This window comes from Siniperca chuatsi, linkage group LG7, assembly GCF_020085105.1.
Source record: "Siniperca chuatsi isolate FFG_IHB_CAS linkage group LG7, ASM2008510v1, whole genome shotgun sequence".
Taxonomy (NCBI): domain Eukaryota; kingdom Metazoa; phylum Chordata; class Actinopteri; order Centrarchiformes; family Sinipercidae; genus Siniperca; species Siniperca chuatsi.
Window position 1 is genome coordinate 13,561,402 of NC_058048.1, and position 25,771 is coordinate 13,587,172.

A 25,771-nucleotide genomic window follows, 5' to 3' on the forward strand; every position below is an offset into this window, starting at 1 on the left:
GATGTGGAGGTCCAGCTGTTTAGACAACACGATGAGTACATCATAAAGTGCAGTTGGGTGAGTCGTGTATCATGATGGCAGTTGAATGGTGGACGTTATCGCAAAGCTGTGTCAACAGTTTGATGCATTTTAAGGAACAATAATTCAACTGTAACCATGAATGTTTCCACATTCAACCAAAAGTAAAATTCTGTCTGGTTTGTGTGTGAGCAGTCTGACAACAGTGTGGTTATAAATCAGGGAAACATCAAGCATTCAACTCTGACCTTTTCATCCTACCAGAGTATTCTCTCTCTTTCGGCGTGCGATTTTTCCATCACTGCAGGCAGACCAGTCATCTGTCAGTGCATATGTAGATCATTGATTACTTAGTACACTAATCCTAGTGCTAATGCTAATTAATTACATTGATTTTGAATTGAAACCTTGGGTCATGTGGAAACATCTCTGTCAGGACACACAGTTAGCCTTTATAATCTGACCGCAACAGAAAGCTTATTCATTTCAAGCTTTTATTCATTTATCTTTTAATACTAAGCCTTAAAACATTTCTCTGCACCATTGAACATGTTAGACACTAAGGAGCCTCACAGTTGATGCTCTATTTTTTTTCCAGTAACACCCATTTACAGTAAACAGTTAAACACATTCACACCTCCGAGCTGCCTTTCCTTTCCTCACATAATACAATATTATCTTTTATCAGACTTGTCTCTAAACAGCTATAATCATGCAAAAATGTTGTGCGTTTGACTACCATCTGTTGTAACTGATCAGTCCAATATATGATGTACTTGCTAAGTTTTCACTGAAGTTAATCTGTCTGCTGATCCCTCAGCTTACTGTGGCATTACTTACTGTAATTAACATTTCTGAGGTCACAGGCTCAGGACACATTTGTGTTGTTTGAGACACCTTACATACTAATGGTTATATTATTATTAAAAAATATATATTACAAGCTTTTTTGTAAAGTCCAAATGTTCTCTTTAAGTAGTTATTTAGAACATCCTGTTAACTCTAGGCTATCAGAGGAAAATAATAACTATGTGAGAAAATTCAATCCTCTTCAATACAATAATTTGGCCTGGTCTAGTCCACCACTTATATATTATGACGCACAAATACTGGAGCAAGGATAATTTGTAATCAAAAACCACTATACTTTTACTATATAAAGTCTGGTTTAAGAACTGTAACACAGACTGTGGTGCACTGTGGAGAGCAATCAGACTAAATCAGATTTCTAATCACGATCAACGGCAACATCAAAGAGCGACTTCACGCTGAGATCATCTTCATCTCTTTCAAAGGCAATCAAAAAATAAGACATTAGCTTGCCTGGCTGAGCAATTATACAGAAACCTAGACTGGCATTAGTACCCTGAAAGTAACACTTACAGAGCATTTCCTTCATGTTTTGCTATTCACAGGGCTACATTTTAGCACAATAGCTTAACTAATCATTAGTTGGATCTAAATATAAAAGTAATTTAAACATTCAACAATATTAATTGTTATTATTACCTGCACTGCTTTAAAGTATCACTCACCTTGTACCACTCTCTTGGCAGGTCTTTTAAAGTATGAGTTGGACAATTGTACTGTTACTGTTATTGTGGAAATTTACGGGACGAATCAAACCATTTTAAGAATTTAGACACCAAGTCACTTCTGAGTGGAAAGTGTCACCTGCATCTGAACTTTGGTTTCTTCTACATCCCAGAGCACTGCTCTTTCGTCAGACTGCATGACTTCAGATCCTCTTTAAAGGGTTTCTCATCTTGTGATTATTACCACAGCACGTGGCATAGTGGAAGTAATTTAGATGAAAAACTCATCGACTGGCTCCTCGTTGTTTGTGCGTGCTGACAGCAGCTCAGCAGTAGTCCTGTTCTCCACCACGGGCCCTTTGGAGGGGCTTCGTCCTGCTGCAACAGTCCTGCTGCCACAGCGCTTCCTGGCTGCATCTGTACAACCAGCGGAGCTCCATTTCTTGGAGGTGGCCTGAGGGTGTATGTGTGCACGTGGCAGACATTCAATCAGCTCCTTGGCCAGACTCTCACCAGCTGAAGCCCCAACAGCTGCGGGTCTCTCAGACTGGAGAGTCATCAAAAGGTCCATGGAGGAAGAGCGAGCAATTGTTTTGACTGCTGTGTCAGAGCGAGGTGAGACGGGGACTCCTGTGTCTACGTTGGTCTCTGGCTCCTCCTCCTCCTCTTCTAGGAGGAGATGGGAGAGAGAACGGGTGATGGAGGGGCGCAGAGGAGAGTCAGGGTGATTGGTGGTTGAGGGCGGTGCAGGGCTGCTGCGCTGGGATGAGTAACAGGAGCTGCCTGGAGGGGTGCTGCAGCAGCTTCCTGATCCCAGGCTCTCTGCTCCACCACCTCCTCCATGAAGCTTCTCCAGGACAGGGTCACTGCGCGGTCTGTGGCCTATTCACAACCAAAGACACATCAAGCAGAGTCACAAAAGTGGGCAATTAGAAACCTTTGCTATTGTGTTATACACAACTGTCATTGAACATGAAAATAGCTCAGTGTGGTTTCTTGGTGTATAGTCAGCTCAAAGTGACTGTAGAAAAGAGTTTCATAACCTTGGGGTCAGATGATTTGCAGATGGCGTTGCAGGATAAGACTGATTTAAATATCTTGATATTTTAAAAAAAGAAAGAAAAAAGAAGTGATTAGTTGTAAAATATATGACCATGGATGTCCATTAATACTTTTGATTTTGAATACTAAATTATGACTTTCTCAAATAATTTTTTTTTAAATTGACAGCTCACTAACAGCTGGGATCATGAGCTAAAAAGGGCTCATGGGCCGAGGAACATTTATGAAACACTACTGTAGAAGACTGATCAGCTTCTACAAACTGCATCGTAATGTCGCTAAATAGCTACTTTCCAACTGTTATTAATCTCAAGTATTAAAGGTTACCTGTGGAGTCTTCTTGTAAACTAACAAAAGTTATGTTTACATTCAGTGTTACTCACCACAAAAAAAAAAACATTTGCAGGAATGTGTATCATGTCACCTGCGTCCTCATGCCACGTATTGAGACAAACACAGCGAGGACTCAGTCAAACTTTCCATGTCTCTGATTCATTATGATGATTATGATTACAATAAGCCTCCTACATAAAAACGGCCGTTTAATACACTGGCAATCTGTGAGCGGTTGGGAAAATAAATAATACTGTCATGAGTTGAGTCAAATCATTCCATTTGACTCTGTGGCATCTGGACTCTTGTAATTTAGAGACCTGTCTCACTGCCAGTGAGTGGCAGTGAGACAGGTCTAGTGTCCTCTCCTGCTGCCTCTTCCCTAGAGCGCCTTGTGAATTTGTGGAAAGTACCAAATAATATAACATACACTGCAGATTTAACACACTGTAGAGTACAGCATCTTAAACCCTGTGAACACTGTTTCCACTTCTGTGTACTTACCTTGCCTGTGTGTTTGCCAGGGCAGGTGTGTGGTGAGGCTGCAGGGCGACTGTACTGAGCTCCTGAGCTGCATTCCTCGGGGGGACACGCTGGGGCAGGTCAGGGGGAAAGCACAGGTCAGAGGTCGCTGAGGTTGAGCTGGGGTATTCACCTGCAGCACAGAAGGACAGGAGGAGGGGGATTATGATTTACACCGGCACTAGAGAGATTTAAGCAAGTTAAGTAACTTTGACAGAATTAACATACACGCATCTGACATATGGCTATTGTGACAGCTTTGAGTTGGTTCTGTGAAAAACAGCAACCACATGCTTTTTTGATTTCATTACCACAAGAAAAATTACATGACATGTGTTTTCCCCTTTCTATTGTTGAACAGATGCTGTTTTATCTTATGGGGGTGGTCATAACAGATGATTTTAACAACAGTTGGAAGCTTGATTTGTGTATTCTGAGCTAATGAAGGACATCTAACGCACACAGTGGACACTGATTATTCTGTGGCTTGTGGCTAAACAAGATTTTTTTAAACCTGATTGCTTTCTCATCAGGTTTGTGTAATGTGACATTGTTAAAAACTTAAATCGGAGATGTGACACCTGCACCAATCAATACGATTTGAGACACAAGGGAAGAAAAGCAGCCACTCACATATGAGTTTCCCCACCCAGCTTGCTCTAGTCTTTATCATTTGGTACATAATTGTATTTGGACAAATAAATCTAATCTACAATAACAATGTATCTGAATTGGTTCACATTAATTACCATTACAAATTCAAATACAAAATACTTTCTCTTCAAAAAATATTTGGACAGAAAGAATTATTTCTCTATTTCTATATAGGCTACATCTAAACAGATGCTCTATTATTTCTCATCATGAAGCAAAAAATAATACAACATCTATTTTGATTACATTGACAAGTGCTCTAAGTGTTTGGACAACATCTGGTAACGAAATGTGATTTATGAAAACCATGTTGTGCACGTAGCACAATAACTGTGTGTCTATTTACATTCTTAGGTCTCTTTATTTAACGTGAGATAATTGTGAATGGAAGAAAATCTTCTCCTTGATTTATTCCAGGTTAAATCATCATCAGTTTGTCAAACATAACATGAAACATAAACATAAAGCTGAAAGGCAACACATTCCTTCATTTCACAAACGACTGCTGCTTTCCCTCCAAAGCAAACTTGTTATTGGCCGACTACATATTGAGTACAAAATTTCTTGTTCTACAAATAACATTTTAGCAGGACAATGAACAAAGATCCTGCTCTTTGGACTCTGTAAGTTGTGAGATAATTATAGCGTAAACCTTCCAGCAGACTGCTGTGTGTTTATAGTTAATATAGGGCGGCTTCAGACTGCCGCAGCCACTGATGTATGACAAACCTCATGATTTAACCTGCCATAAATCAAGGAGAAGCTTTTCCTCCATTCACAATTATCTAACATGTTAAACAAGACAGACTAAAAGACGTAAAAAAACACACATCAGTCATTAAGCTGCATATAAAACATACAATTAAAAAGCATGAACTGAACAATCATGTCTGAAACATGAAGCATGTGCACATTTTGACACATTTGACAACTTTCATCACATTTTGACAGTATAAAATGAGGAAATTAGGTGTATTTAAAGCTGCTTTTACCTGGAAGAGAACCTTATTGCCATCCAGGTCTTCTGTCTGCCAGCGTGTAGTGCTGATGGGGGTACAGGGGTTGGGCAACAGAGGGACTAGCTGGCCAATTTCTTCCACACTAAATTGCAGTACGGCAGAGCTGCATGGCTCCACTCGAACCCCTGGTGACAACTGTTTTAAAGCCAGCTGCAGGCACAGCCCAGGCTCTGTGTGGGGAGGCGATATGAGAGCAGCAGACTGACTTCTGTGAAATATTCTTTCACTTGTTTTGAGAATTTCTTCCAAAATACAACTGATATTTTGAATATTGCAGATAATTTCATGTTGTTAAGATACAAAAATATTCTGCAGAATAAACAAATAGATGTGTATTGAGATTTTTTGTCACTTCACTGCCTATTTGCTTTCCTTCTTAATATAATAAAAAAAGCTAAGTCTTAAAGCTGGACTTGTTGAGATAAATATGTTATAGAATGTAAGCACTGCAAAAATCAAAGGGCAACACTTTTAAGACGTACCTGTGTGGAGAGTGAACCAGCAGAAGCCTGTCTTCTGCTCCTCTGCCTGTCGCTGCAGCACTGTCTCATAGAGCCGCACAGCATCCTCATAGTTGTCATATCCACTGTACAGTGTCACACGTAGTATTTCTCCACCACAGTGCACAGGTCGAACCCCCCACACAGGCATCCCTGCACCCAAACTATAGAAGTCTCTGCTGGGCAGGAGGTACGGCCGCATCAGGGCATTGGCTGGGGAGCTGCAGGAGGTAATGTGGATCCCTCCAGTTCGGCTGCCGCAGCTCTCGGTGTGGTGGTACTGCCAGGGCGGACGCTGAAAGAAGTCCAGCACTTTGAGGATTCGTTCCTCTCCATACGCCTCATGGAGGAAGAACGTGATGGCCAGAGAAGGGTAGCCTGAAACATTTTTGGCTTTATTTATTTATTCTCAATCAACCTTAAATAAAAACATATGCAATTCTAGCAAGGGAAGCTCATTGTGGGATGGCATGTTTACACCATACACAGAATAAATGTAGTATTCAGTTAAGACTGCAACATTTGAGGGGGGCATTGACATGAACGGAAAGTTAAAATGGTTTAAATTCCTGTAAACATGTCTTGTTCTCACATATGGAAATGTTTATTTTCCTCTTTCTGGAGAAAAATACACCTACAGAATGTGCAGTATTGTTAAATGTATAGGCACAACAGGGTTTTGCATCCCTGCCAATAAAATACCTGAGACCCGACTGTATAACAGGATGTACGTATAATAAATGCAGGACCACACAGTAAGGATCCTTACCTGCCACAGGACAGAGGCGGGTGTAACTTCTGAATGGAGAGGCCCTCTCTGACACATGGAAGATGCGGAGCGTTGGGCAGAGCCAGCGCAGGAGGCGATCCAGGGTGTGCTGCAGCAGCAGTGAGTCTCCAGGGTTGGCCAGCAGATGCAAGTTCATTAGCAGGAGCTGCTGCTGCCGCTGCTGCCTGACCTGACTGGTCATGAGCTCAACTGGGGTTACACACACACACACACACACACACACACACACACACACAAACACAATCCACATAAGTGTACAGATATTTTAGACAGGTGCAAACATGCAAATGTTAAAACCAGGCAGCACAGAAGTTTTATCAGAAGCTGTAACAAATGTTATTAGTTGGTTAAAGGGGTACTCCACCGATTTTACATATCCAGATCAGTTTCCTTGTCATGGGGAGTATGACTCATCTTGTCAAAACAGTTGTGTAATGTCTTCTTTGGAAAGGTACAGTCACATTACAATAGACAAATTGAAGAATGTGCTTTGTGTTTTAATGCGATCTCCAGCTGGCTCTGATAAGAGTTTAATTTTGTTCAACTTTGACTGGTAAGCCAAAACAAACACTGATGCACTGTGTTTGGAAATGGACAAGTCATGATGATGACACACACTTTTTCCGGGCTGAAAGTGGGACAATTTCGTTGATAAATCCTGATGAAGTCATAAGGGTAACCTCAGCATGGAAACTTTTGGCATGCAGTTGAAAGACATGGACATTTACAAGCAGGGAGAGTATAAAAAAATCTTCAGATTGCATTGTGGGAAGTGTAGGAATTGGGGTTCAGTACAGTTCTAAATTAAAAATAAGTAGTGCCTGTTTAACTTGCGTATGAGTGAAGGAGTACTTACAGCCAGATGATGACATCCTGCTGCAGTCAGATCTGATTGAGACACAAAATAAATAGCACATGAGTGATTACTTCACAAACACTTTTTAAAAAAAATTAGTTTAGACTGGCTGTAGAAAAGACAAAAATCTGTCTCCATCTTGTGGTGGTTGGTTTGGAAACCTGCCCCTTAGCTTTGGTCACCATGACAACACATTATCTGTTGTTAACTAACACAACCTTAAAAGCCAGTTTATGAGAAAATACCATAAATAGTATAACAATTATAAACACATGTAGTAAAGTGCTAAGAGGTTAAAACAACAGTTAAGTTGCTGGTTCGAAATGTCAGCCCCTTCCCAATATACTGTCATGGACAAAATTAATTTCCATTGTGGCTACGGCTAAAAAGGCGAAGTTGGCTAGCTAACGTTAGCCTGGAGCTAGCAAAGGCTCAGACAACAGTTGACTCACTCGGCAGTTTCGGCTCCGGAGTCCACGTTTTCATCGTCGGCTCTCTTTATCGCCACCGCTCTTCGAAACATATCCCGGTACACCTTTCACATGTGGTCGAGCCTGCTGCACAGAGAGTTTGAGCGGTGTTTGCAGCAGTCCGGACAGAGTGAAAAGCATCCCGGTTGATTTCTTTCCACACAGACTGGCTGCTCCACACAAAAAAGGGACTCTTGCTGGGACGCTGACGTCACCAGGCAACCATACACCGTTATGTTAAAATATAGGCTCTGAATATTTTTGGGGAGAAAAAACTAAAACTGGAGGTGGCCCCGTTTCAAGCTGAGAAGAAGTGCATGCTGGGCTATGTTTGGGAAGTTACTGAGACTAAAGTCTGGGCGAAAGGGACCAGCAGAAGTTGTGCTGCTTTAAAACTAAAGCCGCCTATAATAACATGGAGCAGATGGCATGCGTCTAACAATATGAGAAGACAAAGGAGACAGTCCAGGCGGGCTGGACAGATTCAAAAGTGCAGGGGACGTATGGAGGGGAGGCTCTAAACCATTAAGATTAAAGACATTGTTTGTTAAGACCTGGTTAAGAGCATTAAACTCCTGTGCAGCTCACATTTGGAGCAGGACTGCTGGTTTCCAAGTAATGTGAAGTGAAAAGCGCTATAACGCTCTAACCTGTGAGAGACATGCACTCCTACAGTTTCTAAAGTCACGTCCATACAGTCGATGTGTAGGCTACACCCAGCAACAACTAATGCAGTCTAATACAGCAGCCCTGCATTACATCCTGTCTTCATGTATGGAGACTCAAAGTGTTCAATAGTAAACAAATAAACAACACATTGTGAAATAAATTGTCACATAAATATATACAGATGTACTATGGAATTTAACCATGACATTGTGAAATAATCCGATAAATGTTTAAAACACAGCTCACATTATGATGAAATGGTATTTCATCCTGCTTCTTTTCACAATTAGTCGTTTTTATTTAAACATTTTCCCTCAATAATGTTTTATTTCATAATGCCTCTTTTCATTATGAAGTCTTTGTCTGTCAATCAAGGCCAGCTGGGCAGAGACTTTGGTCTGAATGAGCTGACAGACAATTACATTTTTAAAATAGAAATTGCTGTTATAAAATAAAAATAATACAATAAAAAACTGAAAAGCAGGACAAAATAACATTTCATAATGAGTTGAATTTTAAAAAATGTGTTGGATTATTTAACAGTTTCATGGTTATATTACATAATTTGTCATTTGTATTTTTATGATTCATATCATATTATGTCTTATTTTTGGATTTAATATTGAACACTTTGGGGGTTTCATATTCATAAAAGGTCACAAAGTTTAGTTTGAACTGTTAGAAAGGTGTTAATTCAACTTTATGGTCATTTTGAAGGCTGTAGTTTGTGTTTCTTAAATTTTGTCCACTCATTTTATAGCAGAAGGTAAATATTAGAAACTCCTCTCAGTATGACACAATATGATTCAACAGCAACACAAACTATACAGTTGAATCTACACCTCTCTAAAACAATTTCAACAAAACTAAACATTTTAACTGAGTGAATCTTCCTCTGAAGATTAAGATGGAAAGAAAAAAATTAATCTCAAAATACCGTAGTAAACAGCGTACTTCAGAGGCCTGCAAAGTTGCTCTTGTGAACATGGGGATTCTGACTGTGGCTAACCATTTACATTAAGCTTTAATTATGGTTAGAGGCCAGTATTTCTGACATTTGCCAAGGCCTTCTCATAAAAGATGTAAAAAAAAGAAATCCCGTTCCTTTATTTTTTTTAATTCTACATTTAATATGATGAAAACAAGGCCCTGTACAATCCACCTTCGCAGTGAGTACAATAATTATTTTACAATTTGTACACATTAGAACATCGGTGCTAGACTGGTTCCACCTGTTCAAAATTCAGTTGAGTGAAAAAACAAAACAAAAAACCTCTTTGAAAGCTGCACCACAAGGAACCTTCAATTCAAAGAGAGGAGATAAATTTATTGGCCGATCATACAGCAGGCCTGAAGTGAAAAATGTGTCATGAGAGACCAAACACCATTTATGGAGCTTTTATGTGTCTTATTCCCCCGATTGATCCATTAGATAAAAGCATGCTGTGAAGCTACAGCTCTTGATCTCTCTAACCACCAGTACAGACCTGGCTAAAATATTGAAAATGGCATTAAATATTTCAGTGGTGTGAGGTGCACTTAATTCATATCACACATTAAAATAACCTCAAAAAACAGACATATTTGCAACATAAATAGAGCACTCTTCATGTTTTCTCAAGTACTCAAAATGTATTTTACTGCTGTTATAAACCAGGTCTGTACCAGTTAACACTTTGTTCTCTTCTTTAAATTTAAAATCCTCTGAGAGGCCAAGAGTGTCTGTCAACATGTACAGCCGTCACTGTGCCACAAAAAACAAACATAACACATTGACATCAACATTTAAAACAGGGGAGTGAATTCAAATGTGTTCTTGGTCTCCATGTAGCCGCATGTTTTCTTTAACATGTTTTACGCTTGTTCTCGACAGCACGTAGTTAATTGGCAAACAGGCTCATCCAATTCTCTCCGAAGGCCACAAGAAACATGATTTTGTACAAAACTTGATCCCCTCTTTTCATTTCTCTCAGCAGAAGAAATCTAATATTGCTAGAAAACTTCCCCATCTTTTGCATGATTCTTTCTTAAACATTTTATGGAAGAAAAGTTTAGCTTCCCAGTGTTTCCCAGAATCAATGATGAAAGCACTTCCAAGTTCTTTCAAACGCATAGCAGTCCACAAAAAAAAAAGAAAAAAAAGACAAGGCTCTCAGTTTCTTTCAACTCGATGTTAGCTTTCATTGAATTCACTGGTTTTATGCTACATAAGTGTACACTTTGCGGTCCTCCGGTGTTCGTGCCAAATATTCTCTCTCAATGAGTCCTTCAATGCGCTTCTTGATGACTACAGGACTAGGGAGGAATCGTGCTCGCAACTGCTGCGTGACCTGTGGAGACACCAAACACAGTAATCAGTATATCACAATCTCTCTCTTTTTATCCAATCACCATTATTCTCATTTTAAAAATCACCATTATCATCACCTTGTTTTTACATCTGCTTTCATTGTATGTTCATTTTCAACACTAACTGTCCAATACTGTGGTCAGGTTGTGGTTGAAAGAAAATAATTTTTATTGCTTTATTTTGCCAAAGTTTATTATGCAAGGCTACCTTTCATTATATGTGTGGGGCGTTCAATTTCAACTTCAGCCTTGCCCTTTGTTCCTTTGCTGAGAACCAGAAGGGCTCACCTCTCAAAATTCCCCACTAGGGGGCTTGCTTAAGGGAAGACAATATGCTAATGTGGATTCGAATGCACCCTATAGAAAAATTATGGTTTGTATAATATGTAATAAGCTATAGTTTTCCTTTAAAATCATAGCAACCATTTCAGCTGACTGACCTCTGCTACTAGGACGTTGTGCTGCATCTTCTTTCTGGACTTCATGATGCGAACGATGGCAGCTTCAATCTCATGCTTCCTGTCGTCGTCTACTTTCTGTCGCGTCTCCTTCCTCTCCGGGTCTGACTCCCCCTGTTTTGCAGCCACTAGGTGGTCCACAACAAAAGGAAAATAAATGTAAAAGACAAGTAGTGTGACTAAAGGAATACATGTTCTTTTTCCATGTTTCCCTTTAAATAATTTGACTGTGATGAGGTGAAAGGTACTATTTTCAGTTGTTTTGTTACATTTATTGAGTTACATGGGGCTTATGCACATTTAATTGTTTACTGAATACCATGAGATTAGAATATGACATGACATTATAATATTATAATACCTAATGACTTTTCCTGGTCTTTAAAAAGGGACAGTTCACCCCAAAATCAAAAATACATATTTTCCTTCTTACCTGCTATTTTTCCATCTAGATTGTTTTGGTGTGAGTTACCGAGTTTTGGAGATATCAGCCGCAGAGATGTCTGCATTTTTTTAATATATGGGACTATCTGGCACTCGACTTGTGGTGGTCAAAGTGCCAAATTTTTTTATTTATTTTTTTAACTCAACAGCAATGTCTCTTTCCAGAAATCATGACCCGGAAAGAGACTTGCTGTTGAGTTTTTCAAATGTATTTTTTTGGGCGCTTTGTTCAGTGTTGCAACGTTTTTAACTGTTCTATAACTTCAGTAAGCACCAGACCACAATCAACATATACAAAAACAATGTATCAGAAATTCAAAATATAACATTGTGTTACTTTTACTCTTAAGAAAACATCACATAAACTTGATGATTTTGCGTACCTGTCTGGATCTTGACACGGTGCAGTTTGGAGGTAAACTGGTCATTGACTGTAAACACATGGCCATTCTCAATCTCCTTGGACTTGGGCTCCTTGGTGAGAACTCTCTGAGTGGGCTTCCCACAGGCCAGAGACTGCAGCGCTCGCACCAGCTCCCTCTCTGGGATGTCTGTCTCCTGCTGGATCTCCTACGGGGTGGAAAAATCAAGTTTGGGGCCATGATAAAACAATAAGCAAGATGTAACAGAAAGAATGGCAAGAAACGCCCTTTTATGCTGAAAATGTCCACTATCTATCAACACTCGACTGTTTGTGTTTTTTGACACAGAATTTTATTTTTGTGATATAAGGGGAACAGTGTGGAGCATTTTGAGGCATTCAATTCTGTACCTCAAAGGTGGACTTCTCCCTGTTGTTGAAAAGCATCAGGATAGTCATCTGGAAGGTGGAGACCTGCAGGATGTGTTTCCTGGTGTTGGAGCCGGTTACCTGGGCTCCTCCTACTCCGACCTCTGAACCGTCCTCCTGACGACATGTTGGGACGAAAGATCAGAATCTAAAAACATGATTCAGAATCCCCTTCCACAAGAAATAATGTTTTCTGTTACTGAAAGTCCTCAAAACAGTAGATTTCCTTGTTGGTCAAATTATGTACATCTTCTTCACAAGAGAAAATTTACAGTCTACTAGTGCTACGTCTCAGTTTTGCATTCTCAGTAAAAGTTGTTTTTACAATTATTAATCACATCTAGTTGTGTCCATTATTCTTTGTGTTTACTTCAATGTTAAAAGGTGTTTTTAGCAGTACATTTAAAAGTAAAGTTTTATTTAAAGTATTAATTAAACACCTCTAAACTTTGACAACAAAACTACACACACACACACACACACAACATATATTATATTATATATATAAATTCATACATCCACATGACACTATAGGTTTAAATGTTTGTGTTCATAAATCATTGCAACACAAACTGTCCTATCAAAAAAAGTCCCGTGGCATAATTATAGCAAACAGTATTTTAGAAACGTGCTGATATTCCATTTTAAGGTGACACAAACCTTTTTGATGGGACCGTAGAAGGTGGCGTTTAGATCTGCAGAGCCCATATGGTGCTGCAGTGTGAGTTGCCTGCCGCTGTGCTTTCCAAGATAAAATCTACAAGCAGAGGAGTGACTCCAGGTTAACATCTAAGAATAGTCAGGTCTACCACAATTAATCCAACTTGAGTGTTAGTTAGTTTCTGCAACAGGCCCTAGAGAAGACCTTGACAATACGGCACATATATGATAGTTCTATTTCTAGGAATAGACACAAGCTTATATCTTCAAGAATGGGTCAGGAACTGAAAAAGGTTGTTACTCTGGTCTGGTCTTCTTCCAATTGTAGCAAAACATAATGTGGCCTAGTAAGACTCTTTCTTTTGGATCACACAGAAAAACATTGCAGAAATCCGTGGAGTGAAAACAAAGATGCTGTAATAAAACCATTCACACATATAAGCAGTAAACTTCGAATTCTGTGCTTCAAGTGTACAACTGACTGACCTTCTAAAGACTTCGAATGCATGTCGTGGTGAAGGGGGGATGTTGCACTTGGGTGTTGCTGATTGTGTTGGCCAGTATCCCGTGGTCAGGACTCTCACAGTGAGATCTACCCCTCCAAGTGACACCTGAAGTTAGAAATAACACAAGACACACAATCAGGTTTCAGTCTACGCTGATGTAATTACAACCTTGTAGCTTACTGCAGATAAAAAAAGACAGAACTTAAATTAGACAAAAAATAAATGCAAACCATTGACACAAACTAGGTACATGTGCTGTTTATGTGAAACAGATCACTGTGTTGCAAAATCTCTTAATTTCACGAAATATTAATTTAGATAAATTAGAAAAAATAGGGTTGATTACTTTTATAAAAAAGGGACTTTTTAGCTAAAGACTAAGCAAAAACATGCACAAATAATTACTGGGATTAATGTTTTGTATACTTCAAAGTTTAATAATTTACTGTGTGCTAAACATGAATCACACTAGAAAACCACAATGACAATCAGATACAGTGACAGAGGCTCTGGTGACAAAAAGCCATGTGACAGCACAGCACAAGCCAGAAATTAGCACCATTATTCCCAGGACATAGATAGTTAGGTGCATAATTGTTTTTATGTAACTGAGCAACGCAGCAATGCTCAGTCAGTCAAGCAGACATGTACTGATTACAGATAGCAAGTGGGCTCATTATGTTGACAGAATGAGTTGCGGCGTGTAGCGTCTCCTCACCCCAGTTGTCTGTAGATGTTGTCTAAACTCATCCATGGTGGTGTTGGAGATGCTCATATCCCGGAACATGCCCTCCAGTTTAGAGGTGAACTGACAGCCGCACTCGGTCTGAGCACCGAAGACGAGAAGAAGGATCACATTTAGCTAATCAAAAGCTATTCAAGGTAAACCAACAGTCATATGGTTGTCAACAAATCTTTGTTAATTTGTAACAGTAGCAAGTGGGTACAGCCTGCTTACTGTATGTTTCCTCTATCCTAAACTTCCTTTGTAATGTACCTATACAGTGAATAAAGCTTAAATCCTTACCATAGGGGCTTAGATACTCATTAACAAGATCACACAAAGTGTCTCTACAAATTAAGCAACACCTTTTAGTATCAGCTGACTCACAAAACATTTCATAGTGAATGGCATAAAATCATTTGTGATAACCAATCTCATCTAGAGGCTGGAGGTTTTTCATTCAACCAGAATCTTGACTGAAATTTCATTATTTTTCTCTGAAGAACATAGCTTGGTTATATCATACTCCTGCTCACCTTGAGCTTTGAGATCATGTTCTTCTCAGAGTCATCAGAGACGCTCTTGTTTGTGAGCAGCCTTCGGGCCAGGTGCTGCTTGTAGTACCTCTCAAACACGTCCTTTTCCTGCATGAAGCGGAAAAGCACCATGGCCTTGTCCAGTATAGACTCCACCTCCTGCTCTGTCAACTGGACAAAAAACAAAATGATGCAGGTTACAGGATGGTCATAAACAGGACAGGACAGGAGTCAATAATCTGATAAACCCCTTGGACTCCCTATTGCCTTTGATACACAGCAAGCTACTACAACAGGTTGCACATTCCAAATATATTATTATTCCAAACTTTGTAACCAATATAAGCAATAACAGCATTGCTTGTTTGGGTGATACGTGGTTTGGCCTAAAATCAAAATGGTTTTATGTTGCAGTGTGGTATCAAATCCTGAATTAGCAGGGCAGTAACATCTGTGGCGTGCCTCCTAAAATAAGAGTATGGATCCATTAGAGGGCTCACCCCTTTTACTCCTTTCTTCAGTTTGTCATCAATGAAGAGTGAGAGGTACTCAGGCGAGCGAGAGTTTAGGTTAAGGAAGTACTCAAAGTCGCCAGCAATAGTTTGTTTGAAGAGACGGTCATTATTGAAGGACTCCTGAAGGAAACGGTCAAAACGTGACTTCAGGTCCAGCAAACCCTGCAGGAAGGAGGCAAGGAGACAGGGATGAATAGGGATAATACAGAAGTAGTTTGCATTAGCATTTACACAGCAATTACAGCTCCAACAGGAGCTACAGCAGAGGAAAGCCAGTCTCATCAGAAAAGAGTCAGTCGGTTAGATGAGCATAAGAACGGGAATGTAAGAGTGGAACTGCAAACCACAGAGACTATTTAACAGAGGAGCTTCAAAAGTACTGAAAGATGATCATAACGAGAATTTCAAAAAAAGTGCCTTCTCTCGCCTGAACGACCTCACGTTATTCAGTACAGTGCAACGACAGTGCGGTTGAGGGTAGAGACCATCATGGGTTGTGGCCACAAACGCAGGGGGTCAGAACCGTTATCCTCTGCTGGGAGGTTATGGAAGCACATTATGGTCAAGGCTCGGCACGCAATGGTGTGCTAAAGCGTGCTGAGCCAGTAGAAATTGCTCCATGATCTCTAACAAGGTTAGATGTTAGGACCAGTGTCTTTTTCTCTCTCATTCACCTCAAATATAGTGTGCTTCAACAGAGCATGTGTAGTATCAGAACTGCCTCCCACTCTTGCAGCAGCAAATGAATTGATTCATTTTACAAGATGTTCCAGCAGATTCACAAGACTGAGCAATAACATCACTGCACTCTAATGTCTCCTGATACCCCGTCTTCTTACCTGGATGTAGTCTACAGGGTTCTTTCCCTCTCCCTCCTCTGACACGAGGGCCTTGCCTTGCTCCCGCAGGTATGAGCTCATACACTCACACATGGTCTTCAGCCCATTGGGAACCCTGCTGAACAGCTTGTACATGCATGCCAAATCTGTGATGGATATGCATGAACATGCACACAAGCACACATTAGGAATCCATTTCCACCAACTGAAAAGGACTGAGCAGCTGAGATTTGCTGAAAAGGAGGTTTATTTTTGCAGAGTGAACTAAAATACCTCTGAGCATACCAATGTGATTTTTTGAAGGCACCCATCATCACTGAAGCTACAACACTACAGTCCCAGTTTCATCTAAATCTAATCATCAAAATTACATTCCTCCTATCTTATCGTTTGTGACATGAGCAAAGGGAACATTGTGACTGCATTACTGATCCAGTATATCTCTTTTAAGTGACAGTTACATGGTATATTAAAGAGTATAACCCCCCCAGAGGGAAGCAAGAACTTTGACTACAAATGCTAAAGACATTATGCAAGCAGCACAAGACTGCAGCACTCTTACCGTCTGTCTTGCCGTTTTTGAGCATGTGGACCAGGCCTGAGTTCTCCATCTCTACAATTGTCTTCATGTGTTTGGAGATGAGCTCACGTTCCACCACCTTGACAATAGGCTCCTCTGTAGATTTATCCAGGCAGTGCATCACCCGCTCAATCTCCTCATTGATCCTGGCTTCCACCTTCTTTATGTACACACTGGCACAGTTTTCTGCAAGGAACTTTTGGCTCTCCATCTAAGTGAAAACAAGATAAGCTGTAAATTAAATGTTTCTCAAACTCCTTTCCATTTTTCACAATTTTAGTTAGTTATCGGGCCTACAGTACGCATTAATGTATATATATAAGTTGTGTTAATCCTTTTTCAAAGAATCATCTGTATCTTATTTATATGGACCCCAGGTAGAGAAGATGTAGCCAAGGTAACAACTAATAGGGATCCAAATAAATGATAAACAATAAAGAGTCAGGGGAATGACGTTCTCTCACAAACCTGGAAGAATTCTGCAGACATTTCTAAGAACGGTGCCTCAAAGTCTTCTTCATAAACAGATCTCCCTTCAAGGCCGAGGATCATTAACATTTGGCAGGCATTTCTAATGGCCCCCCTGGTGGAATGGAGAAACAGACCAAATGTTGAAGGCACAATAAAAAAACTGCAATGTAAAAAATAAAAAACAACAAAAACAAACAAAAAACATTTCTGGATGCTCATTTCACACTCAATGCCTGCCAACTAACTTTTGATTGTTTGTTCATCAAAAAACAAACAAACAAACACTACAGCACTTAAGGCTCAAAAAAATCAATGTTTTAAAATGTCAGAGGCTGTTTCAATGAACACCCCAGCAGGTTTAATTGAAGCAGATGTACTTAACAGCTTTTTTAAAAGCATGCACCCTGTCCACCTCTGGTGACGAATGATGATTGAACCTTTTCCTTAATTATTTTGACTCAATATGAAGGATGTGAATTCCATTTTCTTACCAATTAATGTGCAAGTGAAATTAAAATTAACATGTCAACATCAACGGGCAATTGATTAGGTTGTCATGCAATCAATCCTGTCTGAGTTTTTTGGCTACCTGTCCACCACCTCTCCCTTCCTCTCACGTGCGATCATGTCCAGCAGAGTCTGTCGGAGGTGGTCTCTGATGCAGCCATAACGAACCACCTGATCCCTAAAGATGATAAGACCCAAGTTGTAGACATTCTCTACATTGTTCTGCTGTACGTACACCCGGTCCTGTGGGACAAACACACAAAAAGGAGGAGAAATTATTGTGATATGCAGTTTCCCTGAAATGTCTTTTATGTACTTAAATGTGGTTTTAAGCTCACGTGTTGTTAAACTGCATAAAACTCATCCTCATATCAGCTCCTCATGTATTGCATGATTATATAGTATAGTGATTAATTTAATTTCAGTATTACTTCCTGACCCAGCCTTCAGCTTTCATATATCCCACGTGTGTATTGACATAACAACTGAAATATTGCTCAAGATCAATTGTTTGCCCAGAGACATTTCTAAAGCAGACCTGATGTGCTTCATTCTTCAGTGATGATTCAACACTTTAAAAACAGTTTCAGGTTCATTTTCAAATACATATATGCTTCTGTTGATATATATGCAAATATGACCCTAGTGTATTTCCCTCTGGAAGTTTAGTCCTGTATAGACCTCTTAGCACTCTCTGAAGGTGAGGCAGGCCTCCTCAGTTTGTTTGAACACAGGTTAAACATGTCACAGTCACAGGTTGTCATTTGTCATATTTGATTGGTTGCCCCTAACATAGACTCTTCTGAATCAGAAGCCATTATGCCAATTTTACAGTTGCTGATACAATCACAAAAGTCTTATTTTACTGTGGTAATCACAGTAGTTAAGATTAATATTGTATTACTGTATTATATTTTATTGTTGCAGCTCAGCCAATAAATGTTTTTTACTACTTTAAATCTACACATGTACCAGAAACTGTACCGCTGTGACAGAAGACATTCTTTCTTTAGTCAGAGCACACATGAATGAGAAGTACCTGAAGGACAAAGCTTTTCTAAAATAATGACCAGTAATATACCAGTTTTATAACTCTGCTGTGGTCTCCTCACTGGTGTGTGATATTATTAAGCTGTGTAAATGTGTAGGTGAGAATCCCGGGAAACATCAGCTACTCACCATATACATAAGGATGTCTCTGATCATCACCATCGCTGTTTGATGGTCATTCCAGGCCTGATTTAAGGTTTGGAGGAAGTTATTGTTTAGGGAGTTGAGGACATCTTCTCGTACCTTTGGGAGAGACAAACACACGTGCATGAGGTGGACATACTACACCAGGTTCTGCAGTGTTAGTGACAACACAATGCCTGACCGAGGACCAAAAACTCATTGTTTCAGAGAAAAAAATGCTCCTGCATCAAGCTGACTGTTACACTTGAGATTATTTGTTCATGCAGTCTTTTATCGTGATCCTTCTTTGCTGTTTCTTAATACTTTTTCTCTACTAGTTAGGCATAAAACAGCTTGATAATAGTCACACTGCAGTGTGACTCAGCACTGTAAACCTAACGTCTCTGTAGAGTAAGATTCTTAAGGGCACACTGACATCCCCTATTTTCCTCTTTCTGGACAGAGATGATGAATTATCACCTCTGCTCCTACTAATACACCAGATCAACCCTCACAGACTCATTAACTTATTCTTATAAACAGCCAGATCAAATTTTAAGGTGCAAGACAGAAGCAAACACATAAACCTGAACATATTCCTGATCCGGGCAAAAGGTCCTGTCCTGGCTGCCTGGTCAGCACTCAGCACCAAATCGAGCTGAGAGTGTAAACTCAAACAGTGTCATTGTTCAAAGAAATTTCACATCTCTAAAGCCCTCTGTCAGTCAGTCTCATGGCAGCAATTATGAGGCCTAAACTGAGAAGTAGAGTGACATAGAAATAAGCTTACAGTACATCTTTAAGATCTAACAGTCGAGATGCAAAAGAAAATCATCTTTGACCTGCTTTCCATACTTCAGTCATGAAAGTGTCTGTGATACGTTGGTAGATTTTTAGGCTGCATTGAAACCATCACCGTCTTTCCATGAAAGTGATATTTGGATCATTATTAGATAATAAAAACACACTCGGGTGTCAGATCTCTCTTCTTTGAACTGTTGCTTGCTGACATTCCCTGACTGCTAATTAACTAAAGCCCGCCTGTGCATTCAATTAAGCTGTAAACCCATCTGGCTGGTATTCAACAGCAGGCTGCTGAAATATTGCTCATTGGGTATCTGCACACTGTAAGCTGCTACAGAAGCATTTACTACAGGTATCATGGCCAAACTTAATTTGTTACTAATTATATGCAACAAAAAAACAAGTGACAGCTTAGGAAAAACATTCACTGATGGCTTCACTAACTTTAATTAATCTCATAGTTACAGGATCAACACTGGATTGTTGCAAATTTTTTTTTTTTTTTTTTTACACAAACTGCTGACAATAATCCAATTCACTAACACTATCATCACACTACCATTTCACTTACAATGGATTTTGCCAGGTAATTAATCAACTAAATGTGCTCTGTTAAGGCGGCATTCAAAAACATACTGTTGCACTCCTGTAACACACAAGGAAAAACCTGTTTTATGAAAGCCTAGCAGACAGATGAGCAACCTTGTACAGCTGAAAACACAGAACAAAATTACAGCTCAAGGACCCTATCCACAAACCTGGGCACTTCCTAGCCAGTCACAGAAATGAGGAATCTGTCAAAAGGAGGTCTGAGTGATCTCCTTACTCAACACTTCAGTAACAACATCTGAAATTGTATCACCCCAGCTTTCTAACTTCATTTAATACTCACTCACCCACACAAAGCTGATCATGAATGGAAACAGCTCATGTTGTCTGGTATTACCTTTGTTTTTCAAGGATGACACACAGGCCAAGCAATGACATGAATCTTAACACAAAGCCTATGACAGATTCTGTTTAGTACCAAGTAGGCTACTGAAAACAGGCTTAAAATCAGCTCCATTATTCAAAATAAATCTCTGATTAAAACGTTACTTTACTTATTATTGCAGTAGCTATCCCCAGATCAGTTTTCTTTGTACCTCAAACTGTTCTACGGTAACAGTTTGAGGTACAACATCACCTATAATTTCAGCATTTCTAAATTAAGATCTAATCTTAGATTTTCACAAGACTAGCTTATATTACAAACAACTATACACCGAAAATGATCTGTTACACAGTTGAGTGAAACAGCAATCAAATATACTTTAAACACAACAGAAAATAGGAGCATAAAGCATGTTTTAATTCACTCTGTGAGCAATGTGTCATCACTTGACTATAAGTGTCTAGCTAATTAACCAGGCTTAAGAGGTGCACCTTTCTGTGTGTTATAATTTCCTTTGATTGAGGAAAGAAGCACATTTGCTTGCTGAAGATACAGGGATATTTTCATGGAAATTAACCGTATTATATATGAAGGCACTGCATGTAATTTCAAAATACTAAGGGATTAAAGGAATTAATAATGTGTTTACTACAGGACTCAGGAGTAATTACCTTGTCATGAATGTCAAAATCTCTGTAATCCCAACGGGCCCTGCCAAAATACAATCACGCCTAACGTTTTGCAAATGCCTGCAATCTGTGTTAGTCTTACTTTGTTGATAAGGTGTTCAGTGACGACCTCCCGCAAGCCCGTGTACAGCTTCTCTCCATGTTTGTGGAGTACCATTGTGTAGGCGTTCCTGTACAGTTCCTCGAAACTCAGGCCGCTGTTGTTCTTCCTCTGAATCTCCTGGATGGCATTCTTCAGAAGGTCCCAGATATTGTTGACGTACTTCTCATCCATCGTCATCTGAAAAAGGCAGCCAGTAATGAATACGATGACTGTCGCCTATGATTATTTGTACAAACACTTAGAACCAACGATCTTGTTCCTAAATAATTCAGATGGTCTCCCACCTCTGTGTAGTTTCTTTCTGCATTGGAAATGTGGGCCAGGGGATTGGGTGCAGAATAAATGGTCTACCTGATTGGTTGGTAAAGGTCTATAATATTTCATAATTGTCTTTAATTACTTACTTTGTTATTGAGAATGTGCCACTAACAGGGCATTGTCTTATACCTGAGATGACAGCTTTTACCCCCCAAAAATTCCTCTGTCCTGTGAAAAGCTCCCATGTCTGTGAACTTATTATAATAGAACATATGCTGGGAAGAGGACATTTGGCCCTGATCTGAATTTCTACGGCGATACTTCTTCCCCTGCTCTGTATACTGCCCTTAAGAATCGCCACCAAACATATGCTTTAATGTAGAGATGGTTAGGGTTGGTATTTGAGCCATGGTTGGCGTTGGGGTCTGCTCACTATAGGAAATGAGGCAGGAGTTTTACTAAGCCTGAAAGAAAGGTCTACCTGGAAGAATCAATCAGGGCGAAATGCCAGCACATTTTGAATCCATGAACAGGAGATATTTGCCGTATTTAACACAAACTCACATAGCGACTGAACTTCGATGTCACAAATCACTATTCTTTCCAAAAGTAATACACCTCTATTATGATTTAAAAACAGATAGGTAACAATTAAGCTTAACACAATACTGAGCACTGAGGTTTTTTTTATTCCAATAGTGCGTTGTGGGCGAAGATACACATTTAAAGTTCTTTAGAAATACTGATCTTTTGATATATCTGGTATGTTGACTTCTGTGGTAAGGTTGGTCCATCTTGATTAGTTTGAATCCTGTTTACTCTCTCTCTCTCTCTCTCTCTCTCTCTCTCTCTCTCTCTGTTTACCTTTGACATCTTCCTTAAACCCCAATTGATCCAATAAATTATAGTGGTTAGGCAGTCTATCCCATAAAAGGGTAAAAGGTCAGATGTTCAATTTCTGCCATGTCCTACTGAAGTGTGCTTGAGACAAGGAACCTCCAACCAGAGGAATCTTTTTTGGCGCAACCCCCCCATTTCCTCTAACTAAGAGCATCAGCTCTATGAGGAAGATGTGAAATTAAAGACTATGAGTAGGGCCTGTCATTATATAGGCCAGTCAATTAGTATTAAATATTTAGGGAAAAATTATGTATGTGCATATTTGTGCGATTACTCAACTGGGGTCCTGTATTGCTGCGTCTGCTAACCCCTTACATTTCTAAAAGTGGCATAAGGCTCAAATTCAAGTCCTTATTTGCACACTGAAATCTACTGTGAATTTAATTTTCTAAGTTTTCAAATGCCATTTAAAAGCTGGCTGTTTCAATTTGTGCGATGTAGTTGGAAAATGTGTTTGTCAAGATTGTGCTGATGAACAATAAATGCAGGAGTGGGATTTTTAATTTCCCAGCCACTACAGACAAAACATGTAGTTCTGCACGGTACTAATCTGCGGTGCATCATCATAATTATGCATTTCAAAAGCTTTAAACTTAAGCAGCTCTCCTCAACATTCCTGTGGACGTCCCAAGAGCCAAAGACATGTTGGCCAAAGGAGAAAACTTCATATGTGCTACAGCTAGTGAGGAGGAACAGTGTGTGCTCCTTTTCAGCAGACAAGCCCAAACACATGCATGTCAAGATGCTGCTCTAACAGCAAGTCTCGAGCTCACATAAGTAAAAGGTAGCTGTGTGGCCACTGCTCACTGGAACACAACTTGAAATTACTCAATTACTCATGGAGAAGTAACCACACAAGTATCTGGATGATGTACAGTCTCAGTCAGCCAGTCACAGACAAACTGAAATTTAATTTTATGCAGAATGAGGTCAGTTCATAAATTAGGTCTTTCAATGACTTGCAGACAAAGGGAGTGCCAGGTGGACGAGGAGAGGAAGCCTGTATCACAATTTTAACACTGAAATAACGTCAGAAACAAGACTTAGATCTGCCATTAATATAATCATTAGTGCAAACCCAGAACTAACGTTAGGTTAGCTGGTTTGTTTTTTGTTAGCATCCATCTAAAGCTGTAGTAACGTTGCTGCTTGTTCTTGCAAACAGCTGGAAATCTAGTTGGCATTTCAGAGCACGAGAGAAAGTCAAATTTAGAGCTCAGACACAGAGACGTAACAGTAATGCATTTGAGAAAGAAAGCCAAAGGCAGCCAAAACAACAAGTGTCAAGAGCCAGGGCTAACGTTAGCGTCGGCTATGTCGACAGATCCAATCTGCTAGCTAACATTTGGGGAGTTGTGAGCTAGTTAAACGTTAAGGACAATGAAAGTGATTCATTAAACTTCCCACTGAGTTGGTAATATAACAGAGTAGCCACCTAACCAACCGACCAAGACGGGGGGCGACTGGACATTTAACGGCTGCACTTTGTTTAATTTTGGGCAAGTCTTATCTGCTGCTCAGCTGATTAGCCTGCTAGCATGTAGGCTGCAGCCCAGACCACGGTGATCGAGTCACCGCCTGTCGGGCAGGCAGGGCACCTACTGCGGTGTGCACTTACAGGAAAGGCCCGTATCCTCATTTTGGTGTCCTTCTTGGTGCCGCCTTTGCTGAGATTAGACATGGTTGGCTCGTCCGTGGGCTCCGTATTCACATGAAAGTATTGTCCAGGGAGGGACAGGGGTGACTAATGGTGTATGGAGCAGCCGACGAGCTTTCACTCGACCTCGTAGCTCCGCGTCCCGGCACCGCAAGTTTATTGTTGACAGCCAAACGCCAAATCCGATAGTTCTTCATACAGCAATGGCGGACTACCTGCAGCTCTCATTGCGCAGAGCTCACGCACCTCAAGTCACGCGAGAAATTAATACTTTGGAACATTTTCTCAACTTTACTTGCACCTGTACTTCAGAATAATTTCAATTATCACACATATATTACAGACAGTTCAGCAGGAAGTATATATATTAGAGCGTTTATTCAATAGTTGTCTGTTCTGTACTGTAATTCTGCCTCTACCTGCTGTGTAGGCCTACTACACTGGAAGCAGAGTATTTTCCAGTGGTGGAAGAAGTAAGCTACTCAGATTCTTTTCTTACTTTACTAGTAAAAGTAGTAACCCTACAATGTAAAAATAATGGGAAGTATCCAAGTATAAATACTTGAGTGGCTGTAGATTTTTGATATGCTTGTAGTTTACTTGATTACTTCCATTTGTTGTTGTTACTTATACTCAGTGGTGGAATGTAACTAAGTACATTTACTCAAGTAGGCCTGTACTTAAGTACAAATTCGAGGTAATTGTATTTTACTTGAGTATTTCCATTTTTACGCAATTTTATACTTCTACACCAGTATATCTCAGAGGCAAATATTTTACTTTATTCTCCACTACATTTATCTGATACCTTTTAGTTACTTTTCAGATTCAGATTGCGGTGTATTATTATGGATAAATATAAGACTTTATTGATGCCTTGGTGAAATTCACAAGCTACCCAGCAGTATATAGGCTATAGTAAAAAAAATAAGCCGTACCTTTACCAGCTGCAAAATTAAAGCGATGTGTACACATGCAGCAATACGGAGCCCTCTAAAGGTCATGGCGATATTTTTGAGGCCTACTTTTGCGTTCCCCAATATATTTTGCGTTACTTTTCTTCTTCTGAGCCGTATGTCTATTTGTAATGGAAGGTGTGTGGAGATTCTCAAGTTAATGTGTTAAGCATTGTTTATGGACACCTCAATTTTATATGATGTCCATTGCAAAGAAGTTATCAGATAGAACATATCTATATCTAACTTCTGTATAGGAGCTGTATGTATAAGGAACATCAGTTATTGCTCTACTCTTATAGCAACAGGCTTTCTACCAAAACCTGTTTCAGCACTGAAGGTTACTTTAATTTGTTTTGTGCAAAGAACAGAGGACCCAACTGTGCAAAAATGCAAAAAGCTTTCCAACGTGCGTTGGTCTGCATTCCTGATGTATCTCTGTGGTTCAGTGATGTCTGCTCTTTCTGTGACAGAACCACAGACTCTGCAG

The 25,771-nt window shown here is 39.8% G+C and overlaps 2 protein-coding genes across 3 annotated transcripts; both read right to left on the reverse strand.

Moving 5' to 3' along the window:
• Nucleotides 1-498: 498 nt before the first annotated feature.
• LOC122878583 (protein FAM124B) lies at nucleotides 499-8,455 on the reverse strand. Its single transcript, XM_044201496.1, has 7 exons — nucleotides 7,742-8,455; nucleotides 7,290-7,321; nucleotides 6,413-6,622; nucleotides 5,626-6,021; nucleotides 5,117-5,313; nucleotides 3,453-3,603; nucleotides 499-2,435 (listed from the first exon to the last, which is right to left on the reverse strand). Exons 1-7 carry the CDS (start codon nucleotides 7,810-7,812, stop codon nucleotides 1,825-1,827), a joined length of 1,668 nt encoding a protein of 555 aa, XP_044057431.1. The 5' UTR covers nucleotides 7,813-8,455; the 3' UTR covers nucleotides 499-1,824.
• Nucleotides 8,456-9,529: 1,074 nt separating this feature from the next.
• Nucleotides 9,530-24,570, reverse strand: cul3b (cullin 3b). Of its 2 annotated transcripts, none has more exons than XM_044201495.1 (16): nucleotides 24,287-24,570; nucleotides 21,490-21,687; nucleotides 18,987-19,100; nucleotides 17,890-18,050; nucleotides 17,298-17,412; nucleotides 16,812-17,040; nucleotides 16,250-16,395; nucleotides 15,396-15,572; nucleotides 14,896-15,066; nucleotides 14,354-14,461; nucleotides 13,616-13,740; nucleotides 13,130-13,226; nucleotides 12,452-12,583; nucleotides 12,063-12,249; nucleotides 11,218-11,363; nucleotides 9,530-10,758 (listed from the first exon to the last, which is right to left on the reverse strand). In XM_044201495.1, the coding sequence occupies exons 1-16, from the start codon at nucleotides 24,347-24,349 to the stop codon at nucleotides 10,627-10,629; spliced, it is 2,301 nt and encodes a 766-aa protein (XP_044057430.1). In that variant the 5' UTR covers nucleotides 24,350-24,570; the 3' UTR covers nucleotides 9,530-10,626. The 2 variants fall into 2 exon arrangements, with proteins under 2 accessions (XP_044057430.1, XP_044057429.1); XM_044201494.1 differs by having other exon boundaries at nucleotides 12,452-12,586.
• Nucleotides 24,571-25,771: the final 1,201 nt, after the last annotated feature.

Coding starts and splice junctions, on each gene's coding strand:
- LOC122878583 (XM_044201496.1), bottom strand. CDS start 7,812: ATGTTTCGAAGAGCGGTGGCGATAAAGAGAGCCGACGATGAAAACGTG. Junction 6,022..6,412: donor CCGCCTCTGTCCTGTGGCAG/GTAAGGATCCTT, acceptor AAAATGTTTCAG/GCTACCCTTCTCTGGCCATC. Junction 5,314..5,625: donor CTGGTTCACTCTCCACACAG/GTACGTCTTAAA, acceptor CTCCCCACACAG/AGCCTGGGCTGTGCCTGCAG.
- cul3b (XM_044201494.1), bottom strand. CDS start 24,349: ATGTCTAATCTCAGCAAAGGCGGCACCAAGAAGGACACCAAAATGAGG. Junction 18,051..18,986: donor GAGACATCCTTATGTATATG/GTGAGTAGCTGA, acceptor TTTGTCCCACAG/GACCGGGTGTACGTACAGCA. Junction 16,396..16,811: donor CAAAAACGGCAAGACAGACG/GTAAGAGTGCTG, acceptor TATCCATCACAG/ATTTGGCATGCATGTACAAG.